At 38.2% G+C, this 26,951-nt stretch overlaps 1 protein-coding gene across 1 annotated transcript; it reads right to left on the bottom strand.

The window, feature by feature from the left end:
• Positions 1 to 26,871, bottom strand: LOC110095323 (integrin-linked protein kinase 1). Its single transcript, XM_020820827.2, has 14 exons — positions 26,771 to 26,871; positions 25,014 to 25,083; positions 23,820 to 23,894; positions 23,611 to 23,706; positions 23,079 to 23,164; positions 22,819 to 22,939; positions 21,498 to 21,577; positions 21,267 to 21,329; positions 21,029 to 21,147; positions 11,614 to 11,699; positions 2,004 to 2,125; positions 1,730 to 1,841; positions 476 to 583; positions 1 to 223 (listed from the first exon to the last, which is right to left on the bottom strand). The coding sequence occupies exons 1-13, from the start codon at positions 26,869 to 26,871 to the stop codon at positions 482 to 484; spliced, it is 1,233 nt and encodes a 410-aa protein (XP_020676486.2). The 3' UTR covers positions 1 to 223; positions 476 to 481.
• Between the last annotated feature and the right edge of the window lie 80 nt (positions 26,872 to 26,951).

The raw sequence follows: 26,951 nt of genomic DNA, 5'->3' as shown, positions 1-26,951 counted from the left end.
TTAACAACATAAAAGGCCTAAGAAAAAATTATAAATATCAAACTCATACATTTATTATTATTTTTTAAATAATAAAAACTGAATGAAGCCCAAAACACGAGGCTGATTGTAGGTTCTGTAACAAAAGCAATTTAAGGGAAGCATAACCTGTACAACGCCATTCTCTGAGCTCACTTTACTGCTTCTTTGTATGAAGGAGAATCTTCACAAATTTCAATGCTTCCTGAGCATAAAATAAAGGAAGGCTATGTCACCCATCAACTTTAAGATTCTCGAAAACAAAATAGGATATAAGAGAATTGATTTGGAGAAATTATTCTGAGGAGATCGGATGCAGGATGCTGTTCGGAGACCAATCAGAATGTGTCACATCAGCAGTATCGAGCACAGGGTGATATGGCACATTCTAGTTGATCTCCGGACGACATTCAACGTCCACATAGAATAATTAATCAATGAATTAGGTGTAAAAGACCTTTAGTTAGAAATTTGAACTTGTGGACCGGGTCGATCGACTGCTTGGGTTATTAGACCGGTCTTTCCATATTGCCTCAATATTCTGGAAGCACCTTAAAGCTCTGATCTGATGAAAATGCGAAGCAAGGAAGATAAAGAATGAGATGCATATCCAATAACAGCAGCAAAGTAAGCAGCTAATTGAAATACAGATTGACAATAAATCATAGTTGGCCTTGCTTAATTCTATTCACACAAAAATCACGAGAGTGTTTAAGGAAAAATAAGTGTTCGATCAAAGTAGCGAATGGAATCATTGTTGGCCCAGCAATTGGGCAAATTATTGCATCCGGTCATCGGACGTGGAGATAGGTCCGGATATTAATAAAATATTATTTTAAATTTAGCGCGTCAAAAGCGCAGGTAAAGCGCAAGTAAAGCGCAGGTCAAAGCGTAGTTAAAAGCGCAGGTAAAGCGCAAGTCAAAAGCGCAGGTGACGTGACAAATTTTTATTGGACGTCCGAACCTTTTCTCTGCATCCGGTGACCTGATGCAATAATTTGCCCAGCAGTTGGGGATGACCTAGTATGGAGATGGTTCATGGCTGAGCAAAGTTGGTTGAGAAGCACTCAGTTGTGCATATTAATCTTGGCATGTTCTTATAATGTCATCCCTTGAAACAGAAATACAAAAAAAACTTTTTTGTAGGGCATCTTACTATGTGGGTGGTTTCCTAGTGCGGATGTTTAAGTGATCACCTTACTTTTGAGTGTTTTGAAGAACTTCCTATTATCCTTATCTAGGGGTTATTTTTATCGTTTTCGGATTCACTGTATCTTGGATTAATTTTTGTTAAATTGTTCAAGTGGATGTCTCTATTGAATACCTTTTCAGACCTTACCCGCACTCAATACCCCATTTATTGAATATTCTCATTTTCATTTCTCTTTAGCAAGTCACGACTTTGATTTCACAATAATGTGTGATGTCATCTCAACATCGACGTATGATGTCGTTACACATCGACATTTCAAAACCATCTCAACATCAACGTCTGGCACTGTTTTGACATTGATGCTCAACACCAACAATTTCTACACCCATAACTTAACAACTCATATTTGTCCGATGTTGTCTTAACATGGACGACCAACACTCTCTCAACATTACGATAGACACCCTCTTGACATTGACACCCAATATTTATTGCAGTGTTGTATGCAAAATGCAACTTGAAATATATACAATTCACGTATGGCAAATGAAAAGGTACCTTCCAGTGCTGTTTCTGAGTAATGTGATTCCGGATATATGTCAAACGTTCAATAATCTCTCTACAGGTTGGTCTATCAGCAGGATTTTCACTCCAGCACGTGACAATTAACCTGCAAAGAATGCAATTATAACATTAAACATTTCTGCTTTTAGAATGGAAACAAGTCAATGTGACATTCTATCATTACGTTGAGTAACCTAACAAAAAGATAACCTGGAAAGATCATTACACAAGAGGTGGGTAAAGGCCATCCATATATTTATAGACTCACTCTTTTAATCCATACGGGTAGTGCCTCATTGGAGCTCTAAAAGGTGGCCTTTCTTTAGCAGCATATAACTTCGGAACTCCAGAATCCGGTTTAGTATTAAAGGGCATGCAGCCTTCAATCATCTGGATAACATGAACCAAAAATAAAACATAATATAGACAGAATGACGATACGCCTGGGAGACAAAAAAAGTAAAAAAGAACTAGAAATAATATAGAAAAACCAAAACGATGGCTGATTTTTATTGAAACTGTAATAAGAAGAATCAGATACAGGTGATCTACAATTCGAGAGGTTGATCGCTCTCCCAAACAACCTAGACGCCACTAAAAAGCCCTCATGAAAAAGAAACTACAGCAGCTCTCAATTCAGAACATACATAATCCCCCTAACAAACTCTAGAGAATCAACCCTAAGTAAGCTCTCACAATTTCCCCCCAAAACAACCTTCTTTCCTTACTAATCTCCATCTCCTATTTGATTTCAAACCCGCACATTAATTCATTCCTTAATCATTCTCCTTACATAGGGAATTATTTCTTTGTTGGGCCCCACAAAGGGGGCCGAATTTTCCTCTCTCGTGCCTCCTGCGTGTGCAGCTCCTGCTCCCACCTGCTGAGTCGGGCCAGCTCTGTTTTGGGCCCACTGAGCCCGTCCCTCCTAGACCGGTCTAATAATAACCCTCCCAAAGGCCCACCTTATCCTCATGGTGAAAGAAGGGAAGCCAATGTTTCACCCTCTCATACGGCTCCCATGTGGCATTATAAATGAGTAGGCTCTTCCATTCTATCAGTACTTCCTTGATCCCTTCTTCTCGTACCCCTTTCAGCTCCCAGGATTCCAACACCACCTCAAATCCTTGGTCAGGTAGCTCTAAACTAACTGCATGATCCCCAATAGCTCTCCTCAACCGTGAAACGTGGAACACTAGGTGTATGGTAGCGGTCGGGAGTAACCTCAATTGGTAAGCCACAGCTTCGATCCTCTCCAAAATCTCATAAGGGTCAAAGTACCTCGGTGCCAGCTTCTCATTTTTCCTGTTAACTACCGTCCTTTGTCTGTAAGGACAAACCATCAAGTACACCGTATCCCCTATCTCAAATTGGATGTCCTTCTTATGCCCATCTGTTTGCTTCTTCATGATCTATTGAGTCCTCAACAAATGTCTTTTCAATTCGCCAACACTCTGTTCCTCTCCTCCAAGTACTGCTCCACTGAAGAAATAGGTGTGCTACTCTGCCCAAAGTGCACCAAGTGAGGTAGCTCCCTTCCATACAACACTTTAAAAGGAGTCATCTAAGAAGCTAAATGATCAAAATGATGTACCAGTACACTACCCATAATAGCCACTTTGCCCACAGCCGAGGTGTCTCTAAGCCCCTATTTACCACCTTCGTCTGCCCATCTATGTGAGGGTGATAAGTGTTTCTCCTCTTCAGTATTGTCCTTTGCAGCTTGAATAACTCTCTCCAAAAGTAATTGAGAAACACCTTATCTCGGTCGGACATTATGGACTCTGATATCCCATGCAATATGACCACCTCTTTGTTGAATGTTGTTTCCACTGTTACTGTCGTGTAAGGATGTTGTAGGAGAATGAAATAAGCATACTTGTTCAATCTATCAACTACCACCAAAATCACTGTAAACCCCTTAGATAGAGGGTAACCCCTATATAAAATCCATGGTGACCTCCCACACCCTGTCTGGAAGAACTAGGGGTTGAAGTAACCCCCCTAGAGCCATGACCATGAACTTGTTCCTCTGACATACCTTACACCTAACCACCATCTCCTCCACATCCTTGTGCATCCCCTTTTAGTATAACTCTACTGTTAATCTCTTGTAGCTCTTATGCATTCCAAAATTATCCCCAACAACACTCCCATGGAACTCCTACAATATGTGAGGAATATGGATCGATGTCCATGGCAGCACAAACCTCTCTTGGTACAGCAGACTCTCCCCTTCTAGGGAATAGCCAAGGTGGCTACTCTCATCCCTCAGAAGATCTATCCTAATCCTACTCAATCCCTCGTCCTGCACACTCTCTTCTTTAATCCCCCCCCAAATCTAGCATTAATGGTATTGAAATGGCTATCTCTTGGAGCTCTCCCATGCATTTGGACAAGGCATCAACCTCCTTGTTCTCTAACCCTGGCCTATATCGGATCTCAAAGTCATAGCTCAACAGCTTTGATAGCCACCTCTAATGCTTCTCGATCACAATCCTCTACTCTAACTGGTACTTCAAGCTACTCTGGTCTATCCTGACGATGCATTGTCGGCGCAATAAGACCATCATTTCTGAATAGCTAATAGCCATCAACTCCCTCTTGTAGACTGATTTCAACCTAACTCTTGCTTTCAACACCAAGCTGAAATAAGCTATGGGCCTATGTTGTTGCATGAACGTCGCCCTCAATACATACGCTGATGCATCAATGTCCACCACAAAAACTTGGCTGAAATCTGGTAGGGCAAAGACCAGTACTGTGGTCATGGCTTTCTTCAATCTCTCAAAGGCCTAGGTAACTACCTCTACCTAGAAAAAGTTATCCTTCTTCAACTGCTCTATTAATAGCTAGGCTATGGTGCTGTAACCCTAAAAAATCTCTTATAATGCCCCATCAACTCTAGGAAACCCCTCAACTCTCTCAAATTCCTAAGTAGCGGACACTTCAGCATTGCCTCAATCTTGGCCCAATCAGCGGCCACCCCCTCTTGAGATACCACGTGCCCCAAGTACTCCACCCTAGGATGTGCAAAGCAACACTTCTTCAGGTTGGCCCTTAGCTAATACTCCTACAACACCTCTAGCACCATTTTCAAGTGCTATAAGTGCTCATCATCTGACCTGCTATACACCAAGATGTCATTAAAGAGGACCAGTACAAACCTCCTGAGGTAAGGTTGGAGCACCCTGTTTACAAGGGACTGGAATGTAGCAGGAGCATTAATGAGGCCAAACGGCATCACCAGTAACTCGTAGTGTCCCTCATGAGTCTTGTATGTAATCTTCAGAACATCCTCCTCTCTCGTCCTGATCTGATTGTATCCAGACTTCAGATCATGAACATCCCTGCTCCATATAACTCATCCAACAGCTCATCTATCATCGGAATGGAAAACTTGTCAAGCACAATCTACTTATTTAAATCCCGGTAGTCCACACAAAATATCCAGCTCTCATCCTTCTTCTTGACCAGTAAGACTGAACTAGAAAAAAGAACTCACACTCGACTTGATGATTCCTGCTTCCAACATCTCTCAGATCATCTTCTTAATCTCATCATTCTGAATTTGTGGGCAGCGCTAGGTCCTGACACTGATCGGTGACACCCCTCCCTCAAGGTGATGGCATACTCATGCTCCCTCCATGGTAGCAATCTTTGAGGTGGCTGAAAGACCTCACTGAACTGTTGTGTAAGTGGTTGTACTGAAGGAGAAATGTCTCCCCCCTCCTCCAATCTGATCCCCTCTAAGATCAGTAACTCTACAAGAAATCCTCCTACCCCTTGTATGGCTCTCACCATGGCTTTGGATAACCCTACATCACCCATGATCATTGCCCTTCTTCCCTCTACTACTAGCACCATCGTCAATGCTCCCCAATTAACCTTTGTATCCCCCAAGGTTTGTAGTTATTCCATCCCCAGGATGCATCAATGCTCCCCAACTCCAATGAAGAAAGTCTTCTCTCACTTGGACCCCCTGTGTGGTCAGAACAACTCCCTTATACACTCCTCTACCCATCTCCATCTTTCCAGTGCCCATCATCACCCCATAGCACCTTGTGTCCACCAATTTCACTCCCAATTCGTCTAGGACCTGGTTGGACAGGAAATTGTGGGTAGCCCTACTATCTATCAACACTCTTACCTTTAGGGATGTCAAATATTGAACCAACCCGAAAAATTTCAAGTTCAGGTCAATCTGTTTGCTTGACGGGTCGGGTTCGTGTTTCATTTTCCGACCTGTTTATAAATTGGGTCAGCTTCGAGTTGACCTGGAAACCCAAAATCAACCCGGATTTGACCCGCGAGCATCAGGTGTTCCAAGTACGATCCCGAGTTGCATAAGGTGACTCGCGATCCAGCCTTGGCCTCGCCTCCCACTGCTCCGCATGTCCGGACCAAAACCAAACCAACTTCCTTCACACCAACACAATGAGGTAACACTTCTTCTTGCAAGGTTTCTCATCCAAATTGTCACCAGATCCACCTTTCAAGTTGTCGCTTCCTGACCTACTCTCCTTTTCATCTTCTTTGTTCCAGTAGAGAACATCAAGCTCACCAGCACTTCTTCCCCGCAGGCGGAGGCGAGCCGGCTAAAGTCTCTCTGAGCCTCCAGATTAGATTGCCCAAACAAGAAATAAACAAAAGGAACTTTAAAGAAGGAAAGTTTTAGAAAGAAGGAAATTAACAAAATGTAACGGCATAAGTGATTGCTCACAAGACAAAGGGAGAGTTCGGTTGAGCCAAACATAGGCTTAGGAACACCAAAATTTGAGACGTGGCAGGGCTGAGAAAGTGTGCTAGCCGCCACGGCAAAGCTTCCATAAGGTCAATCGGAAATCAGTCTGCCATCGCCAGAGTCGCTGTCGAACAATCCACCAAAACTCATTTTTAACCATCTATTCTTTGCAAAATCTAATCTTTTTTTCTCTACTCACACTACTCAAATCTAAGAAGCTCCTCAGCTCAATTACTAACCTCCACTTAATTTAATAAATTCGCAAAAAAAAGAATGAAGATATAGATATAAAAGATATATTAAAGGAAAAGGAGTGATTTGAAACTAAGAAGAAAATGGAGAGGCGAGATGAGGCAAAAGCATTAAAAATAGGTTATGAAGTGTCCGGTCCAGCGTTAGCCTCGCGTCCCAACCCATGACCCGCCTCTATGTGCTCGCCCGCAGCAGTCCAACTCGCAGCTCGACTAGTCAACCCTGCAACCTCTTTGTTGAAATATTCGACCATAAGAGCAGGGTCGAGCTCCAGCTTCATCAGCAATTCGAATCATACGACCAATCCCTTGCCTGCAACGTCATTGCCGACGGCAAGCGTCTGCCGTCGTGATTGTTGGAGTTAGTTCTAGCTCAGGCGTTTGTGCCCGGGTTTGTGGGTCGTCTCGGGTCAACTTGGTAACCCGAGCGGGTAAGATCCGGGTTGGAATTCCTGATCTATTTGCAAAACCGGATCGTGTTAGGGTTAACCCGTTTGGACCCGAATCAATTCGGGTTGGACCAGAACTCGACCCATTGACTCGTTTTGACACCCCTGCCTACCTCCCAATATGCAATTTCTCCTCACTTTCATGGTGAGATTTGGAGTGAATCCCACCACTAAGTTCAAGGAGGCCTCTACCATGTCTAAATACAGCCTTTCCTCCTTTACCGATACCTCACTACCACCTTCCCCCTCGGCTTCCTCGTCATCACAGACAGTGGAACCTGAAGAGTTTGGTCCTTTCACCAATGCCTCCGGGTATACTTCTATTCAAATCTGAAACATAACCCTTTTGCCCGCCTATCCTGCACCTTTGCTTCTGTAAGTCGCTTAAAGTTTCATCCAGTACGAACTCCAGTGCCCTTCTCCTTCGATGCTTCCCTCTGAAACGACGTCGTCTAGGTTCTCGGTGTCAGGGTCATGGAGGCATCCCAATGGTTTCTCCTTTCATTAGTTCCTCCCATGTAGTGGTGGTGTGATTCCCTCTCTTCCTCTCTTGGTTGACTTGGACCCCATAGCTCCTCCCAGCCATGACCTCCTCCATTCCACCTCTCCACATGCCCAAATAGTCTCCCAAAGAGTTTGATCTCCCTCCTTATTGTCCTTCCTTTGGAATACCTAGATTCGCCCACCCTCAGGAGCACCCCGTAGTGGTCTTGAGGGTACACACTTTCCACGTCATCATAGTCTTGAATTCTTTTCCCCTTTGTTCAACCGTAGGATTCATCGGTAAAGCTTTTGACAACATCTCAAGCATCTTTTTCATCATATCTTCAAAGTTTCCAATGCGGTTCTTGATGGCTGAGAGTCTTCCCTCTACCTAGGAATATTTTTCCTCTACTCCGTCTTTTGAGTTGTCCATCTTTCCTTCAACTGCTTTCATCTTCTTGGATGTCATTAATTTGGATCTAGGCTCCAACAGCAAAAATTAGCGAAGACAACTTGTTTTTCCTCCCAAGAAGATGCTCTGATACCAATTTGATATGCCTTGGAGACAAAAAAAACAACAACTAGAAATAATGCAGGAAAACCAAAACGATGACTGATTTTTATTGAAACTGCAATAAGAAGAACCTGATACATGTGATCTACAATTCGAGAGGTAGATCGCTCTCTCAAACAACCTAGATGTTGCTAGGAAGCCCTCATGGAAAAGAAACTACAGCAGCTCTTAATTCAAACATACATAATCCCCCTAACAAGCCCTAGAATAAGTCCTAAATAAGCTCTCCCAATTTCCCCCCAAAACAGCCTTCTTCCGTTACTAATCTCCCTTTCCTATTTGAGTTCAAACCCCCATATTAATTTATTCCTTAATCCATCTCCTAACATGTGGAACTATTGCTTTGTTGGGCCCCACAATGTGGGCCGAATTTTCCTTTCCCGTAACTCCAGCACATGCGGCTCCTACGCCTGCGCATGCGGCTCCTACGCCCCCTGGGCGTGTGGCTCCCGCTTCTGCCTGCTAAGTTGGGTCGGCTAAGCCGGTTCCTCTTGGACTAGTTTAACAAATGATTAGCCATTAGCCATTTATATAGGCTTTTTAATAATTAAATTTAGAATAGGCCAATATAATTGCACAATAAGCATAATGATAGAGTAGTGATGTTAAAACATAAACCACAAGAACTTCAGCAATCCATGATAATTCCTCAAAAGTAAATTAGGTCCTATTAAACAGTATTTTTTGTTATCTTTTTTTTTTTAACGAGATGAAATAGTTAACGCAATGTGTTTGTTAAGTTATTTTAAAAAATAATATGATTTGTTACTAAAAACATTGAAAATAAGTTTTAGGTGGGTGTTTTAAGCATTTTCAAAATGAAAAAAAGGATTAGGATAGTCTAACTCATTTTTTATTAAGTTTGAGTCTCAAAGTTATTGGATTTATTTTGAGAAGTCCAATGTGAATTTTAACCCATATATGCACAATGCAATGCGAAAGGATTTTTTCACTTGTAAAGTGTAAGGTGCAAACAAAGAGCGTCTTACATTTAAAAAGAATAACATAAAAAATCTTAAATATTATTATATTTTTTAACAATCATCATACATATAAATAATTAAATATTATGAAATGATTTACACATCTTCAAGTCAAACATTAATAAGAAAATTTACTATCAACTAGTAATAGGAAATAGTGATGTGACGAGCAATGCATGATAATAACACATCATTGCAACCAATCTTCTTATTCGAACAAGAAGTAGTGTGATGGGGACATCAGATTTCGACACGTGTATCATCGCCGGCGACGCAGATCGACGGCTACGATCCAGAGCCTCTATTTCTGATTTATTTACAGCTTATTTCATATGTACTTTTAGTTTTCCGAGTTTGCCCCTGAGGGCATTGTTTTGCTTATGTAGCCCAGAGGGCATTTCTGTCTTTTCAGTTTTTATTTTTGGACCTCCTTATATGAGGCATCATGTATTGGAATGAGTTAGTTTTTGATGAAATGAAATTTACTTCTTGTTCTCTTTGTGAGTTCACTCCAAGATCTCTTAGTGAGTTCACCGGAGAAAACTAGATCTCTCCGTGAGTTCTAGTTTTCATTACTAGTTAATATTGTGGAACGTCAACTTGACTACAATTAAGGTTAGTGAACTCGCGATCGTTGAACCCCAAGAAATTTTCAATTTCTTTTCTCCCCTTGTTGTTACCGCCGCCCATTCCGAACAGCTCAGGCTATCGGCCCTTTCCCCTCCCCTGGTGGTAGCCTCCCTCCGGCCTCAGTCCAGCCAACCACCGGCCAGCCTCCCGCCGGCCACATCCCGGCCATCCGTCGGCCAGCATCCCGCCAGCAGCCCCGCAGCTCCATCCCGCCGCCCCTGTGAAATTCTGGATTTGAATTTCAAACTTCCTCATAAGCCTTTGATTACCTGCCTTATTTGACTCCTAGATTTTGGGCATATGTTTTAATTAAGTTTTAATAACCTATTTGAAACTCACGTGCTTGACCTCTATTCCTCAATTAGAGGAAAGTTTCCTTTGGTGACAATCTGTTTTATTACAGATTTCACTCAAAATCTGCTAATCAACCAGTGAACCACCCATTACTAAATTTTCTCCTCTTGCTCTTTCCCTAGTCCAGCCGCACCCCTGCAATGGCTCCTCTCTCTCTCCATAATTTATCCAAATTCTCCCCAAATTAAGCCCCTAATCTCCCTCTCTTTACCGCCTTGAGTCCCTCCTTGGTTTAATTTGATTTTCAAATTTAAACCCCTCTCAATCTATCCGAAATCTGCATAAATTCAGATTTACTGTTTTCCCTTGGTTTCCTCCCTCACCGTCTCCCTCCCTTCCTCCCACCCGAGCCACTTCTCCTCTTCATTTGAGAACGTTTTGCAGCGACCACCCACCCTCATCTCCAAGAATGCATGGAGGAACCGAGTGGAACTTTGGGTTTGAGTACGACAATCAAGGAAGAGTTGACATCCTCAAATCACCCTTCTTCGACGTTGGCTTTGATTTTGACGACACCGTCGAAGAATATTTGGATCGGATTCTACCAACATTAGTGGATTCTATCGACGACCACTTTTCCGTCTACACGTGGATCATTGAAGGCCGTCCATCCGCTCCTCCGAACCCGGCTCCCTCCCCGGCGACAAGTCCTCTCAAGGTCACTTGCCTATTAGTGGCATCGCTAAGTCTACTTACAATTCTCTTCCGCTAGCCACCACTTTCAAAATGAGTGACGGACCACAAGGTGAAGGATCTAGACTTTAAATTTGGGGCTTTTGATTATTTCTAGCTACTTGCATTATTTAAGTTTTGGTGTTATTTTGTGAGGCTCCTCAACTCTCTATATGTAATTGATTGTCATTGTTTAATCTTTCTATGTCATATTCTTAAACTCAACTTGAGTAAACAAAGAGTTTTGGTAGTAAGCTACAATTCATTGCTTCTATTAATTTCTTAAGTGCAATTCTCAACTCCCCGCATGTAGTTTCACATCATAGTGTAGCATGAGCAATACACTGCAAAGTAACGGCGAAGCATGCATTTCGCCTCTTTGACTGCATTTTACGATGTAAGCCCCCCTTTATGGAACGATGCGAAGCTCTTTCAATATGCTCAACAACAAACTTAAATTGCATGCTTCTTTGTGCTTTAACAATGAAGGTTGTTGATATGAAAATACTTAATAATTTCCTTTTAGAAACCAAAATCTATATACTGTCCAATTAACAAGAAAAGCTCACACAGAATTTGATATATCATCGCTGTCATTCTGAGTAATGCAGTAATCATCAATATTCAAATTGTCTAATTACTATGCATGTTGAGAACAAAAATAATAATTGCAAAGGGGATAATTTCTCTTTGATTTTAAATTTCTAAAGAACAAAGAAGTTAACTTCTATGCAATACCTCTTGAAGAATCAAAGCAAAAGAAAAGACATCCACTTTTGTGTCATATTCTTCATTACGAAATACTTCTGGAGCTACATACCTGCCTGTTAAATAAAAATCAGCATAACTAGAACATAAATTGCAAATTCAACGGTTACTAGTAGACATTGGATTTTAATGCTTATGGAAAAAAATTAAGCAGACTCAAAACAGAAACCAAAAATATGAGAATACAATAGCTCTATACAAAATAGAATAAATATCGTTGTCGCGGCAATGGAGCTTCTAGGGGAAATAGTGAACAGGTTAACAAACGTTTGAATAAATGCATAAGCTTCAGTATTTTCTCTCAGCAGCTCAAAATCAAACCTTTAATTAATGTTTTACAGACTTTCACCAATTTCCTACAACATTAGACATGATGGATATCATAACAAGGCTGACCTTCTCCATATTAATAATGTGAGAAAAACAGTTAGCTCCATTTGAAAAACTTGATCAGCAAGGAATTTTCACATTACAAAATTAATACTCCAAAAAACAAATTATACTCAATTGCTAATGTTAGTATTCGAGAATTTTCAAATAAAACAAATGATAAAGCCCGTCTTAGGATCTAGGGTTTACTAATAGGACTCTACGTTGAGATGCACAAAAGCTCACATATAAAACACCAACTCATATTTCACTAACTCTTAGTTTATACAAAAATTATCTAGTATGCTGCATAAGACTCACTCAAAAAAAATAAAAGATCGCCTAAACATAAAACCAAGAAAGAAATCTAAAACCAAAATAAGCCTGCAATGAAAATAATTCATTCCACAAAAAGAAAGTCAATGTAGCTCATTTCCTCAAATTCCAATCATATGCAAGAAACCAATCACTAAGTAAAAAAAGGAAAAAAAAAATATATATATATATATATATATAATAATATAAGTCACTTTATAAAAAAATCCAAATCTAATTGTGGTACAAGGAGAAACTTCATGTGAAAATTATTGTCAAGACTTAAACCGCAATCTAATAATTCACATCTAACAGTAATGACAAGATTTAAAAGAAAATCTCAAACTATATTAAGCATCAACTTAATTTTTATATGCTTCAAGATCCTATTTATAATCCAAAAATACCCAAAATTAGCTGTTTCACAAAATCCCCAAAATCTGGCTAAAAATTGCAAGATCTCAATTTAACAACCACAAACTCCAACTTAATTTTTATAAGCCTGGGGATCCTATTTAAATGAGAATTTAACTCTTAATAGAATACAATAGAGAAAAAGGATTCATGTAGTGAACCCCACATCGTGAGACAACAACTTGTTGTTGTTATTGCTGAACCCCAACAAAAATAGGATGTTTCCAATTCCAACCATTTCAAACAAAAATTTTCAATTGAAATAGTCTAAAAGTCAAATTAGAATGCAAAGGCCATAGAAGGATTATATATGACTAGACTACCTAAGTCTTGATTAAATATGGAAGGTGCAATTAGAGTATAAATATATTAATATAAAAGCCCTCTATATTTTTAGACTGGTTTATGTTATTTAAGATTGCTACAGATCACTATATACATTCCTTAATTATAAATAAAGGACTCTCCCTAGAATAATTCACATCAATTTCCTCCTCTAACATGATATTAGAGAGCAGTTAGCACTACCTACGGTCACTAATCTAATAGGTCTGCACTTACTCACAACTCACCACCTTCACAGCACTTGCTTCTATTGGAGACTTCATCTGCTCACTATTTGTGCTAGTATATGCTCATTCTTCCCACTCACAACATTCACCACATGCATGTTCAAATCTAGGCCTACTCTTCCTCTCCCAAATGATGAGCACCCCAATGATACTCTTTCGCACTACCTCCCTAAAAATTGTCTCTCACGCAACTCAATCTTCTAATACTCTCTTCAAGACCTCTATCTTCCTTGCTGCTCTTGCAACTAAAACCTCCTCCTCTCTCTGATTCCATTGTCAATCTATTGTTTGAACTTGTTTATCCAAGCCCAATGATGCTATCTCCCACTACCTCCCTATGAATCAATTCTTGCATTACTCAACTCGATGACTCAATCTCACAACCTCTATCTTCTTTGTGCAAACTTTTATAAACTAAAACCGACTTCTCTCACTAAATTTCAACCTCCATCTTCTTTGCACAAGCTCTTATCACTTTTATTTCCAAGCCTCCTAGTGCTCTGACACCAAAACATGACCTCCGTTTGACTTCACATGAGGTAACCCTTCACACACAAATCTAGAAATTAAAAAAAAAAATCATGAACCATTGATCTTTGATTTAGTTAGTTTGTAGGGTCGTTCACTTCTGATTTGATTAGCATGAAGTCCCATGATCAGTGAAGTTTGATCCAACCAAAATTGAAGACCAACCTTTGCACCATTAATATTTGACCCGGCCAGAGTTTAAAGGCCTTTTAAACCAGAGTTCTACCACCCTCCATAAACCTTTGATCCGAGAACAAAGATGTGATCTTTCTCAACAGCAATTATGTACGGCTAAAAATCTGGTAATAACTATTGCGCTGTTGTCGAATGATGGACACATGGTTATTTTACAATTCTATTCCTGGTAGGGCATTTGCTCCCCAAAGAGGATTTCGATGTTGGCATCATCCTCTTCAAGGATGGCAGGATAAGTAAAAGAGAAAAAAAACGAAATAATATTGTTTTTAAAAGCTCAAATAAATTCAATTAAACTGTCGAAAAATCATTAATCTTCGATCCCTTTAGTGTGAAGAACCGTGCTGCCAAGCCAGAGACCACCCTTCGTTGTTGATCTTTGATTCACCAAAGGTCCTCCCCCAGACTAGGGAGTAGGGATTTCCTTTTTTGTGACGACTTGGTATGGCAGAAAATTTGAAAGTAATTCTTGAACTATTATTATATATGGGCGACTGTCATAGATTCATATTTTTAATATCGCCAATGTATTCAATCCCTTTTCTTGCTTGTCAGAGAAGGGTGAGATGTTGTTGTCACCATTTGAACTATCAACGAGAAAGGAAGATATATGGTAGGTTGCATCTACTAGCTACCTGTTAAGTAATGAGAGCAAGAAGAAAGATCATACTCAATAAGCCTCAAATTAAATACCTAAAGCAACATCTATCCAAGACGTACGTTGGTTCCATTTTGGAATCCAATAACATTTAAACATGTTATAATGTACTTTTAAGTAGAAAAAATACTTAATATTTGAACGGTCTGTTATGTTGTAATTGTGATATAAAATTGATCTCAATTCAGTTGTAAGAGAATTATTTTGGATCATTAATTGAGAGATTAAATTGGAGAAACATGATACTCTGGAACTAAATAGGTAATATATGAATAATCGAGTCTATCTCAAGACGCCTTTTTTATAAGGTAAGAACATAAGGCCAGTCATTGAGCTTTCATTATCTTCAAGGTTGAAAGTCCCATCTATGAACCTTTTGATGGATATAAATCTAAATTCAATTCAATTCACTTACTAAAAAGCCCTCCAATCAAAAGAAAGTACGCCAATTAAAATCACAAAAATAAAAAATCATGTCTTAGACATGTTTCTTTGAGCAAGCAAAAATTAATGAATAAATAATGATTACAACGTCTTTGGGCTCTTATCGGTCCCGTCTAATACCTATGAACCGTAAGTGATTCATGCTTCATGCCTTCATGACAGAGGTATGATAAAAAAAAATTCTTAAAATCAAGTTGACATCAATCTCAAAAGACGAATATGCATCCCTCCTAATTAACTCATGATGGAAAAGAGAAGGAAAACCATTGTTAATCAAATTTCCTATACATTATAATATAAAGTCCTCTAAAGTTGACAGAATTGGTACATTGAAACTCTAGCGGGTAGTTTGATCAAATTTACCTCCACCCAGCTGTTACATCCACACGGAAAAAAAATCCCAGTTAATTCAATTCAAATTAAATATTAAGTCTAAGCATAACATTTAAGCCCAAGAAACATCACTAATCGACAGTGCTTTTCCACCAGCATAAAAGATAATTAACTATAAAGGCTAGCACACGGGAAATTTGGACCCCATATCAAAGTAAACCCTAGTCCATCATGTAATGGAGAGACTTAAAACAAACCTAATTCACTTTAAACAAATATGCCAATTTCTCTCTAATACATACCGAGGAGGATTAAATTGTCAATTGGTAAAATGCCTTCATAATTTTGCCAATTGGGACCCACGCTCACCAAGAATTCTACCTTATTTCTTTCTTCTTTTTGTTGTCACCTAACTGAACCATGTGATCTCTACCATCTACTTATCAATTCATGGACTTTGCTATAATTATTCTATAATTATTATCCTATGAACTCATCAATTTGGAGATTATTGTGATTTGGTGTGTTTCTTATTAGAAGCTCTCCTAGGATTCTTTCAATACTACACAAATATTTTAATAAAATAATCAGACCAATTCTCACCAATTCTTGTAACATCCCCATGGCCATGAAGCCATCAAGGAAGTGCATTTCCAATTTAGCAATCTTTCTCGCGCATTTTCTAATAAAATTGTGACCATTATCACCAACTTTAACCATATCCCAACAATTTTAAAATCAGCTTTATGAATTCTCCTTCCTCATTCAATACTATTAAGTGTTGACTTGTGGGCTCCGAAAATTCGGCCCCGACATCCGCTCGACTGTTGCTTTTTCTTTTTGGGGGGAGTTTTAACGGAATTAAGTTCTGGGGTAAATTTTGGGAAGGCAGATGGGTTTGTAAATAAGACACTACCCAGAGATTTCGCCCTCATTTTACGAGGACTTTATAATCTGAGTTCTGGTTTCCTATAGGCACAAGCCCCTATAGTTAATTAAACCTCCCGATCACGAGAGAGAACTTTTGATTAAGGCTAGTCGTTGATGAATACATCGTATCCGTAGATACAAGGTATCAGGCATATAGTAGCAGCATGGGCTTGAGAATTGAAAAGGGGTTGATATTTAAAACTTGAAATTTCACCATCTTGCACTTAAAGCGTATGGTGGGGGAATGAATGATGGATCCGATCAGGATCCCATGGTTCCGTCATCCGGGCCATCGTGGTCCCTGGTCTACTTAGTCAGAGGAGGTAGTCGACCAACCTAGCAGAAGGATCCTTGTCGACAGCCATGAGTTTCTTCATCCAAAGATACCTTGTAGACCTGGAGTGGATATTTGCCTAAGGGAACAAATTTGAACTCACCTTAGCTAACAGAGGGCTTTGTGCCCTATCGATCATATCCTATTGATTCATATCTCAAGGATTTGATGACACTAAGAAGCATATTGGCTATGACTATAACCGGTATTTCGTGGTGTCATTTGGCGACAAAACAACTCAGTTAGAGGGCCCCGAGTAATAATCGTTTATCCTGTGGTGTCATTTGGTGGAAAAATCGTCGGTCAAAGGACACATACCACGCCCTTATTGGCAGGAGATTGTTTAAGAATGGATCCTAGTGATATTTTCGACTAGGCATTAGCTTTATGTGAGCTGAAGTAAATTTTAATTTGCCCACCTCGGCAAACTATTGCGGAGGATGGATGGATTTTGCTTTAAGCGCTTGAATGGTTGAAATTTAATTTTAAATATTTGGATTTGATATTTTGTGGAGTTTTGGATTATTTTTGGATTTTGGTGGAGTTTTGAAGTCGTGATGAGCATTTGGGTGACGTTTGGAAGGCATTTAAAAGTGTTGGTGAACCCTTCCGGTTGAGATAAACATTCAATACAGCCATCATCGAGGTGTTTGGGGGCATTTTCATTGACTAAACCTTGTCGACCCTATCAACTTGCCGGTAGGGGATTGGGTTCGTCATATGCATTGTGCCTTTATTAGTGAATTTTCATTGTTGTAGGCCTTGAAGGTCTAATATGAATGTATTAAAATAAATATGCTGGTCCTCACAATCGTATATTTGTTTGATGATTCGAACCCTGTCAACTCCTATTGATCCGCATAGAAGGAATCGGGTTCGAATCTGAATTCCTTATTGACCCACGCAGCATGCCCAGACGTCACGTCACGTGTGTACTTATAACACGCTCACTGGAGCCCGTGCGAATGTTTGGTGGTATTTTATGATTATTTGTTGATCCTTATCTACTCCTATTTACCCGCTTAGGAGGATCATGTTTAAATTGAATGACCCGCGCAGCATCCCTAGACGTCGCGTGTGTACTAATAACACGCTCGCCCGGGACCATGCGGGTTTTGTGATTGCATTTACCCATTTGTGTACCTATGTGAATACAAACTACGGTGCATGTACGGGAGTACTTTGAAACATTTGTAAACACCTTCTGTCCACTTGCATAGATGTTGCGGGTCCGGTGGCGTATTGTAGCAGCTTCTGAATAGAATTATTTGCTACTTTATACAGATAGACTGTCGTGCACTACTTATCACTTTTTGCAGGTGAATTGTAGTGCACTAGCTAATCTCCTGCTTTCAGTTGTATATGCTTGCATATGCTGTAACTCCTTTGTGACTTTCTTGTGGACGACATATTAGGTGTACAACATGTGGCTACAGTATTTGGCCTTTTTAGTACATTCGCTATTATTGCTCATATGCAGGTAGATGTATTCATTCATAGGCTAAAAATGACTTCATGATACTGCATTTACTAAAGTCTTGCTGCATCTACCCACAAATGGCATGTAGTACATACATCTATATTTGTAGAGAGATTGTATTTATTGCAGATCTTTCGCTCTTGATTGCATATGGATCAGTGTGCTTGTTTGCATCTTGATGTTGATTGTTGAAGTGTTGTAAAGCAGTTATTTCATCTGCTAAATGCCCTTCACACATTGCTCGTGAATATATATTGTATCATTTTTCGCATGATGCTTGTGTTTACAAGCTTTTTGTTATTTTTAGAGGTGATCTGTGGTACATATTGTAACTTGTTATGTTCATCGCATGCCAACCTCCATCCACAGGGGGCTCATCTGCTAGGTGTCCAATTGTTGTTGGATATGAAAATATTTTTGCATATATCACATATCCACTGTCACTACCTATAGATGGCTACTCATCTGTCATCGTAAGCAAGATGCCTCATTAACTATAACTCTCTTTGACTTTAGCCAATGGGTATATCATTATATGCATCACGAACATATTGACTAATATATTCATCACATGCATCATGTCCCCTTTCGATAAGTGGATTGTCACACTCCTTCAATAAGTGGATTGTCATACTTATCATAGGCATGTCATTCTTGTTCTTTTAACCATAAGCGAGTTGCAGGTGTGCCGTCGTTTACATCACATGTTCATTACAAGTCTTCTACACTTGTTTGTAGGCAAGTCTTGTGATGTCATTCATGAGTATTCATAAATTTTTTGTAGTTATTTGTAGACATGTTATGCTCATTATAGTCCATTCAAACTCAAGTCCCTTGAGTCCTCTGTTGTTCAATGCAGAGCTCAAAATAGATTCAATCTTGAGTTCGAGTTCTAATTCAACGTACCAATTCAAGTCCACTTGCATATGATTCAAGTTTGAGTTCTTTGTCAAGTTCAAACGCTAATTCAAGTTTTAATTCAATGTCATTGCAGCTCATATCACATTCAAGCCCAAATAAATTTACTCCATGCAGTCAAACTTGACTCAAGTTCTAGTTCGAGTCAGGTTAAGTTCATGCTTGGATTCCTTGTTGTCTTCTTGAGTTCAAACTCCATTCAAGTTCAAATATAAGTTCTAGAGTCTATTATTGCTCAATCAAGTCCAAATCTTATATTATTCTTTGAATTCAATCAAGTTCTCTTATATTATTCAAATTCATTTGAGTTTAAGTTCAAGTAGTCCATTATGATTGATTAAATCAAGTCCAAGTTTTGATTAAATCAAGTCCAAGTTCATAAGTCCTTGCAAATTCTTTGTGTTCAATCAAGTCCAAGTGCGATTGTACGTTTACCTGAAATCTTGGCAGCCTCCCGACATCTCCTCCGTTTAGGGAAAAACTATGGAAAACTGGGCCTTCCCACCACGCTAAGAAAAGCGTGTATGATAGGTGTCCTCGGACGAGGACACCACGGCCGTATATTTTTTATCCCCCACCACGCTAAGAAAAGCGTGTATGGGTCTTTAGTATATGTTGCAAAAGAAAAATAGTTATTTCCCCATAAACGCGTACTTATGGGTATCCCCACTTTGTTGTACGCATCGTACCGGGTTCCCATCCCACCACGCTAAAAAAAGCATGTATATGTGATTTTCCGGTGCGCAACGAACACGAAAGAAGGGATTTTAGGTGATTACCCGATTTGTCAAGAGCACTGCGATGAACTTCCTCCTACCACGCTAAGAAAAACGTGTATAGGTGATTGTTTTGTCGCATTACAAGCGTCAAAAGCAAGTTCTCGGAGTTTTATGGTTTATAAGGATTATACCTTTGCATACCGAAGACGACGACGAAGTTTGCACACTGATCGAGTCAAGGGAAGAGAAGCATTTGCATTTGTATTTTTTTATCTCTTTTTTTTAGAAATTAATTATAATTAATTACTAATAATAATTAATTATAATTAAAAAATAATACTTAATTATTGTTAATGATAATTAATTATCATTAATTATAATTAATAGAGAGTTACCTTCATGCGAGCGAGCTACTGTTGCTTCCGATCAAAGTGTCGCTACTTCCAGTCGGATGGGAAGGGAGGTCGTGGAAGGAGCAAAGTCGGACAACCACGAAGGAGGCGGTGGAGCTACGGGAAGGGAGAAAGTTACTGCCGGAACAAGCGAGCTCTCGTATATTGCTTCCGATCAAATGTCAGAGCTTCAGCTCCAACTGACAGGGAAAGGCGTTGGAGGTGCGAAATCGGACGATGACAAGGAGTCGAAGAGGTGGTAGGGGTTCGGCTTGGAGGAGGAGATGGAGGTTCAGGAGGTGTTTGCGAGAGATCAGAGGTAGTGACGGGAGTTCGGTCGCATGGGAGAGGCGAATGGGGGAGTCTAAGCAGCCGAAAGGCTTCGTTTGATGGCCTTTTAACGACGATTTGGGCTCTCGATCGAGGCGAGATAGCAGATTTTGAGCAGGATTTCCGGGATATAGACTCGAACGGCGCCGATTGCAAGTTAGCGGGATTTTTGGCAGGTTTTTGGGGATTATGTGGATTTTTTTTTTTTTTTTGCTTGATTTTGATTTTTCTCTTTTTTATTGTTTCCTGTTGTGGTCAACATGACTAACGTCCTGAAACTATTCTTTACAACTTATTATCAAGTTACCAAAAGTATACCTCTAAACAATTGTGATATGTCAGTTTTTAATCACTGCAGCTAAAGCGTGCCAAACAAGGCCCAAATTATTTAGGTAATGGAATACATTTATTAACATTTTCAAAGGGTAAAACATGAACAGCTGCAACAACTCACAGCCATTGTCTTCACAAACCAGTGGTTGATCCTCTCTGACAGATTTAGTCATGTTCAGCAACTTGCTCAGGCCAAAGTCTGCAACTTTCAGGTGTCCTGAATCATCCCGCAAAATATTTCTGTTTTCTTGCAATGAGTGCAGAAAACACTTGAATCATTTCAGAACATTCAAGTAAATAGGAAAAAGAATATAGTGGTCCAAATAAGAAAGGCACAAAAAACGCACAGGTAAACTTACGAGGGCTCAAGGTCTCGGTGGATGATTGCTTCAGGTTTATGTTCATGCAAATAATTCATTCCCCTAAAAGACCAGAGAACGGTAGCAATTCACGTAAAAATGCATTCTAAACATTCCAATGTAATTGTCAAAGTAAAGTTAATACGTGCAATATCGGAAGATTCATTCACATTTTAGTTAGGAAGGTTTTGGCAAACTTTCCAAATAATTCAGCATAAAAAAGTTACAAACCTTGCAATATCCAGCCCAAATGTTACTGCCAATAGTGGCTTTAAGGCCCCTTTTCTTTTTAAGAAGGCTCGGAGGTCACCCTGCATTCAAAGAGAAAAGTTGTGCAAAAGTGAAAAGAAAGATTCAGTCAGACACTCGTGTAATGATAACAACGTTAGTAAAACAAATCTTTGTAAGATAAAGTCAACAGATGTCAAAACTAGGTAGTTAACGTTCTGTAATTTATTTTGGAAGCGAATTGTTAAACTGTACTGAGCTGCTCTCTTAATGACAAAATGGTAGTAATGATAGTAATTTCATTTCCTTAAAACAAACTTGTTACAATAATTTTATATCAACACCCAATCCCCTTTTTCTCTTTCTTCCACGCACAATTTTCATGACCATTTCACACCCGAATGCCTAATTTCTACCCACAGAAACAATCACCAATGTTTGGGGTCTTCGCCCATCTGGCCGAGGTAATGACTATAAATAATTTGGGTATTCACCTCTCACCCTCTCTACCCTCTTTCACCTTTCTGATCTCCCTTCCCCACCCCCTCTCATTTGCCTGTCATTATAATTATATTCTTTAGTGGTACATTATTACATCATTCTTTGATGTGTTATATCTTATGCCATTATCCTCATGTGACATTTTTTTTTGTCAGAGATAAGATGATCATTTGCCATTTGGACATGACTCACTATCTTATTAGTAGTATGTCCATTAACGTTTAACTACTAATATAAATAATAGATCTTAGGTTATAAGATAATAATAGGGCTTATCCATTCATCTTGCAAACAGTCCTCAATAAATTTGGACCCTCCCCTTTTCATACAGTTTTTTAAACATTTGATATACACTCCTTTTAATAATCTAGATTTTCCATTCAAAAATCCAAAATTACAAAAAAGGCATGCTATTCCAATCTTCAAATATTCATTTTATCTAAACTCTTCTTTCTAACCATACAAACAGCTAGTAACAAAAATTAATATTCATGAAAGGTATTAATTTCGAAGTGATGATACATCAATTTTCTCAAAAAAGAAACAGTTAAACACTTCAAGTTAACCGTTCGGTCATAATTGCCATGTTGCAATCATGTAGTTATGATCTTTTATAAATGATGCATCAGCAATAAATGAATAGTTCTAGACAATACTTGCTAACATGACAAGGAATAAACAATATTTGACTTTCTGTTTAAAGTAACAATGTATTAAGCAAAAGGTAGCAAACAAGCAGCATTATGTTTAAATAATAAAACAAAACCAACAAAATGGTTTCTAAACATCAAGAAAAACTGTCATTCTTAGTGCATTAAACAACCTTGGGCAAATATTCCGTAACAATCATCATAGGACTGCTTTGAGTAACAGCGCCTAAAAATTGGACAACATTAGGATGCCTTATTTTCTGGAGCAGTGCAAGTTCATCCCTAAATGCCTTCCTGCAACAAGTAACAAGAAAGTAAACATTTGATAAATAAGAAAAGTTGAATCCAAAAGTGCTAATATAGTAAGGAGGATAGTTATAGCCAAGAACATCAAGTAAACATCAACTATATTGAATTTAATGACCAAACCCACACTTTATCCTCATCGGATATCACATCTTCATCAAGCCTTTTAACAGCAACCTGGACTCCACGCCATGTCGCCATGTGGAATGTTCCCTGAAAATGGTTTGTTTTTTTCTTTTAACTACAATAATAGTAGCATCAAAATATAATAGCAGAGAGATTTCGGATAAATCCTTATAGTACACAGTAGCCATCATGATATAACAGACCAACCTCACAAAATTATAGAAGAATAAGAAGACATCACACCACTTCATCAGAAATTTCATTTTAATTATAAATAGAAGATAAAATTCAGGATAATTGGCTTTAACTGACATATAACATATATTAAATAAAAGTAAATTTTAAAAGGCAGGCATAGAGCACAAAACACAGCCTGAAAACCATGTATCCATGTAATGAAGGCATAAAGATAAATAATTTTTCTTCGTGTAAAGAGACATATTGAGGACTGCATTAATTATAGTGATCATGCATCTTAAAAGCTATGAATATTAAATAAAATACTTGGAAAAAAAAAAAGATGGCAAATATACCTTAGTAATTTGAACACTGTTAGAGAAATCAAGTTCACTAGGATCTATCTCATATTCGGGTACTTCACGAAGATTTTTAACATGCATAGGAGCAATCTGGGGATAAACATATCAAGAAATAAAAATCACAGAGATAAGCTAAAAAAGGTTGCTAAACTCTACAAATCTTTTCAAAACCAAATTACATGGAAAATTTAAATAATGCATACCTGAAGTTTAGCTCCATGTTTTTCTAAAAGCTTGATAACTTCAGTATTTTTATAGTGTATTGCATCTGCAAGAGGCTGTCAAAGCATCGACCTTAGGAACTAATAATAAAAAATTATCAATAGAAAAATTTACATCCACGAGTATTCTTAAAGGATACAGGGTGCATAAACAATCACTGGATTTAGATTAACTCAAAATTTACAGATGAATCTTTAATATTACATATAGATAACATAATTACAAAGAAATTTTGCATGTACAGGAGGATGTCGAAGCATTAGAATTGAAACCTAGTCATAAAATATTATCAATAGCATGAGTATTCTTCATGAATGATACAAGGAAGAATTAGATATACCTTCATTAGATTTAGAATGACTAAATTTCAGATAAATCATTAATTGTACAGATAGGCAACATAAAAAAGAAATAAACTATGATACGATGCATGGAAGAGCTTAAATCAAAGGTAAGCCATTTTCAGCATTTGAACATACACAGCATTTCAAGATGGATATATATATATACAATTATTTATTTATTTATTTATTTAGTATAAAGACATGACACGATGCTGCAAGCATTTTCGTTTTATATCATCCTTAAGGAAGCATAAAGGGACAGACGAGCATAAAGCATCCATAGCTCTAGGAAGTGGAGCATGTCTATTACCCGAGATAAACAAATGTCCGATAGTTGCATATCGGCCCCTCAAAAGCAATAATGTTATATATTTTTTGGGTTATTGGGTTGGGTGAAAGCTCATTAAATCGAGAATGACTAATCTAATTTAGACATTGGGTTATAGAAACATAAGAAAGTAGCTTTGGTTAGGATGCATTAAAAAGTTTAAATTAAATAGCTATGCACTCTTGAATATTCTAATGATGTTATACAGGAAAAAGGTCAGATGTGAAAGGTAAATTAGCTCTCATAACCTTATATGATATTAAAGAGAAATAATGGGATAGGCGACAAAGGGTCAATAGCCACAGGCCATAAGGGACATCCATCTTCTAAGAAAATCACTGAGTTGATAAACGTTTTTTAGATTAAACCTTCACTGAATTTAGATTAACACAAACTTTTCAGATAAATCATTAATATTATAGATGGGCAACATGACAAAAAAGAAATTTTGCATATGCATCAGTCTGACAAAGCATCTGCAATGACCTTGTAATAAATATTACGAATAGCAATATACGAATAGCAATATTTGCATTGACAAGCATTCCAGTGAATGATACAGGGTAGATAAACCTTCATTGGATTTAAAATGACTCACAAATTTCAGATAAATCATTAATAGTATAGATAGGCAACATAAAAAGAAAAAACTGAGATAGGATGCACGGACGAACTTGAATCAAAGGCTGACCATTTTAAGTATTTAAACATGTATACCATTTCAGAATAGAAGAAAAAGTATATGCTAACTGTATTTAGTGATATAGACATGACATGATGCTGCTAGCATTTCCTTTTTAAATGATCCTTAAGAGAACTAAAAGAGACATACAAGCATAAAGCATACTTAACCACAGGAGATGGAGAATGTCTATTAACTGAGAAAATCAAAATGTCGAATAGCTGCATATAATACTTCAAATATTATGTAAACTTTCAAAAAATAGTAATTTTCTATCATTTTTAAGGTTATTGAGTTAGGTAAAAGGCCCACTAAATGAATAAACTATTTTAGACATTGGGTGACTAGAGATTTGCAAGAGGATATTCCCTATTGTATGCTTTTTGCTAACAATATTCTTCTTGCTGATAAGACTAAAGAGGGAGTTGAAGGTAAACTTGAATTATGAAGGTCAACCTTAGAATCTAAAGGTTTTCGTTTGAGTAGATCTAAAACCAAATACATGGAGTGTAATTTTAGTAGTAATAGATCTAGTTGGGGGCTTGTGACTTTGAGCAATCAAGTCATTAATGAGAGTACATGTTATAGATATCTTGGGTCTATTGTTCAGAGTGATGGTGAAATAGATGGGGATAGTATTAGTAGAATTCTAGTTGAATGGATGGAGTGGAGGAATGCATCGAGCTTTTTGTGTGATAAAAAGTACCACTCAAACTTAAGGGTATATTCTATAAGATGGTAGTTAGACCTGCAATGCTTTATAGCGCAAAATGTTGGTCATTAAAAGAGAAGCATAATATTAAGTTAAGTATTGTAGAGATGAGGATGCTCAGGTGGATGAATGGCTTTACTCTTAGAGACAAGATACGAAATGAGCATATATGTGAAAATGTTGGAGTAGCTCCAATGGCATATAAGATTAGAGAGAGTCTCCTTAAATGGTTTGGTTATGAGAGTAGATGTATTAGATTTAACTTATGTTAAGAAAGGTAGAGATAGACCTCAAAAGACTTGGTTAGAAAATATTAGAAATGACCTTTCTTTATTAGATCTAAATGAGAATTTGACTCTTAACTGGACACAATGGAGAAAAAGGATTCATGTAGCCGACCCCACCTAGTGAGATAAAGGCTTGATGTTATTGTTGTTGTTATTGTCTACTGCCAATGACTCAATTCTATATAGCACATGTGATATCATCGCCATTTTCTAATATTTTCTCTTCAACCACCAGGATAGTATATGATTAAAAAAAAGAGACAAAACAATAACTGTAGTGTTGGAGCATGAAAATTAAGATTAAATTATAATTAAGTATTATTTTATACAATAAATAACATCCATTAATTTACGGTTGAATTGGACCAAACCTATTCAGTGGATTAGCCACAGATTCCTTATGAGATAATAAAATCCACCACATTAGAGGAACATGCCAAACTCCTTTTGATAATCTTCAACTCGTGGACGAGGAAGCTATGTCGTCACCTTTCCATCTTTCTTAGGGTCACAAAAGGACAAAGATGACCAACACAAAGACAATTGTGGGGAGAGATTTAGGGGAGGGGCACTTCAAACCCATCCATAATGTATGCTAAATCATGGATAGTGCGGTTGTTTCTACCCTTTTTGATGAGGACATCAGTAGAAGATTCCACCGTGTATATCACAGGAGACATCGCAGATCGACGTTCATGATCAGGAGCATCTATTTATGAGTTATTTTATGTTATTGTATTATTATTATTTATTTTAGTTG

This window comes from Dendrobium catenatum, unplaced genomic scaffold, assembly GCF_001605985.2.
Source record: "Dendrobium catenatum unplaced genomic scaffold, ASM160598v2 fragScaff_scaffold_501, whole genome shotgun sequence".
Classification (NCBI taxonomy): Eukaryota; Viridiplantae; Streptophyta; class Magnoliopsida; order Asparagales; family Orchidaceae; genus Dendrobium; species Dendrobium catenatum.
Note: the sequence above shows the minus strand (reverse complement) of the source record. Positions and strands in the feature narration are given on the sequence as shown.

Bases quoted from the DNA above. Each gene is read 5' to 3' on its own strand.
- LOC110095323 (XM_020820827.2), bottom strand. From the start codon at position 26,871: ATGTCTCCTGTGATATACACGGTGGAATCTTCTACTGATGTCCTCATC. The intron at 23,895-25,013 runs GTAATATTTATT...ATGCTTTGACAG, and splicing joins CTATTCGTATATTGCTATTC to CCTCTTGCAGATGCAATACA. The intron at 1,842-2,003 runs GTGAGTCTATAA...CATTCTTTGCAG, and splicing joins TACCCGTATGGATTAAAAGA to GTTAATTGTCACGTGCTGGA.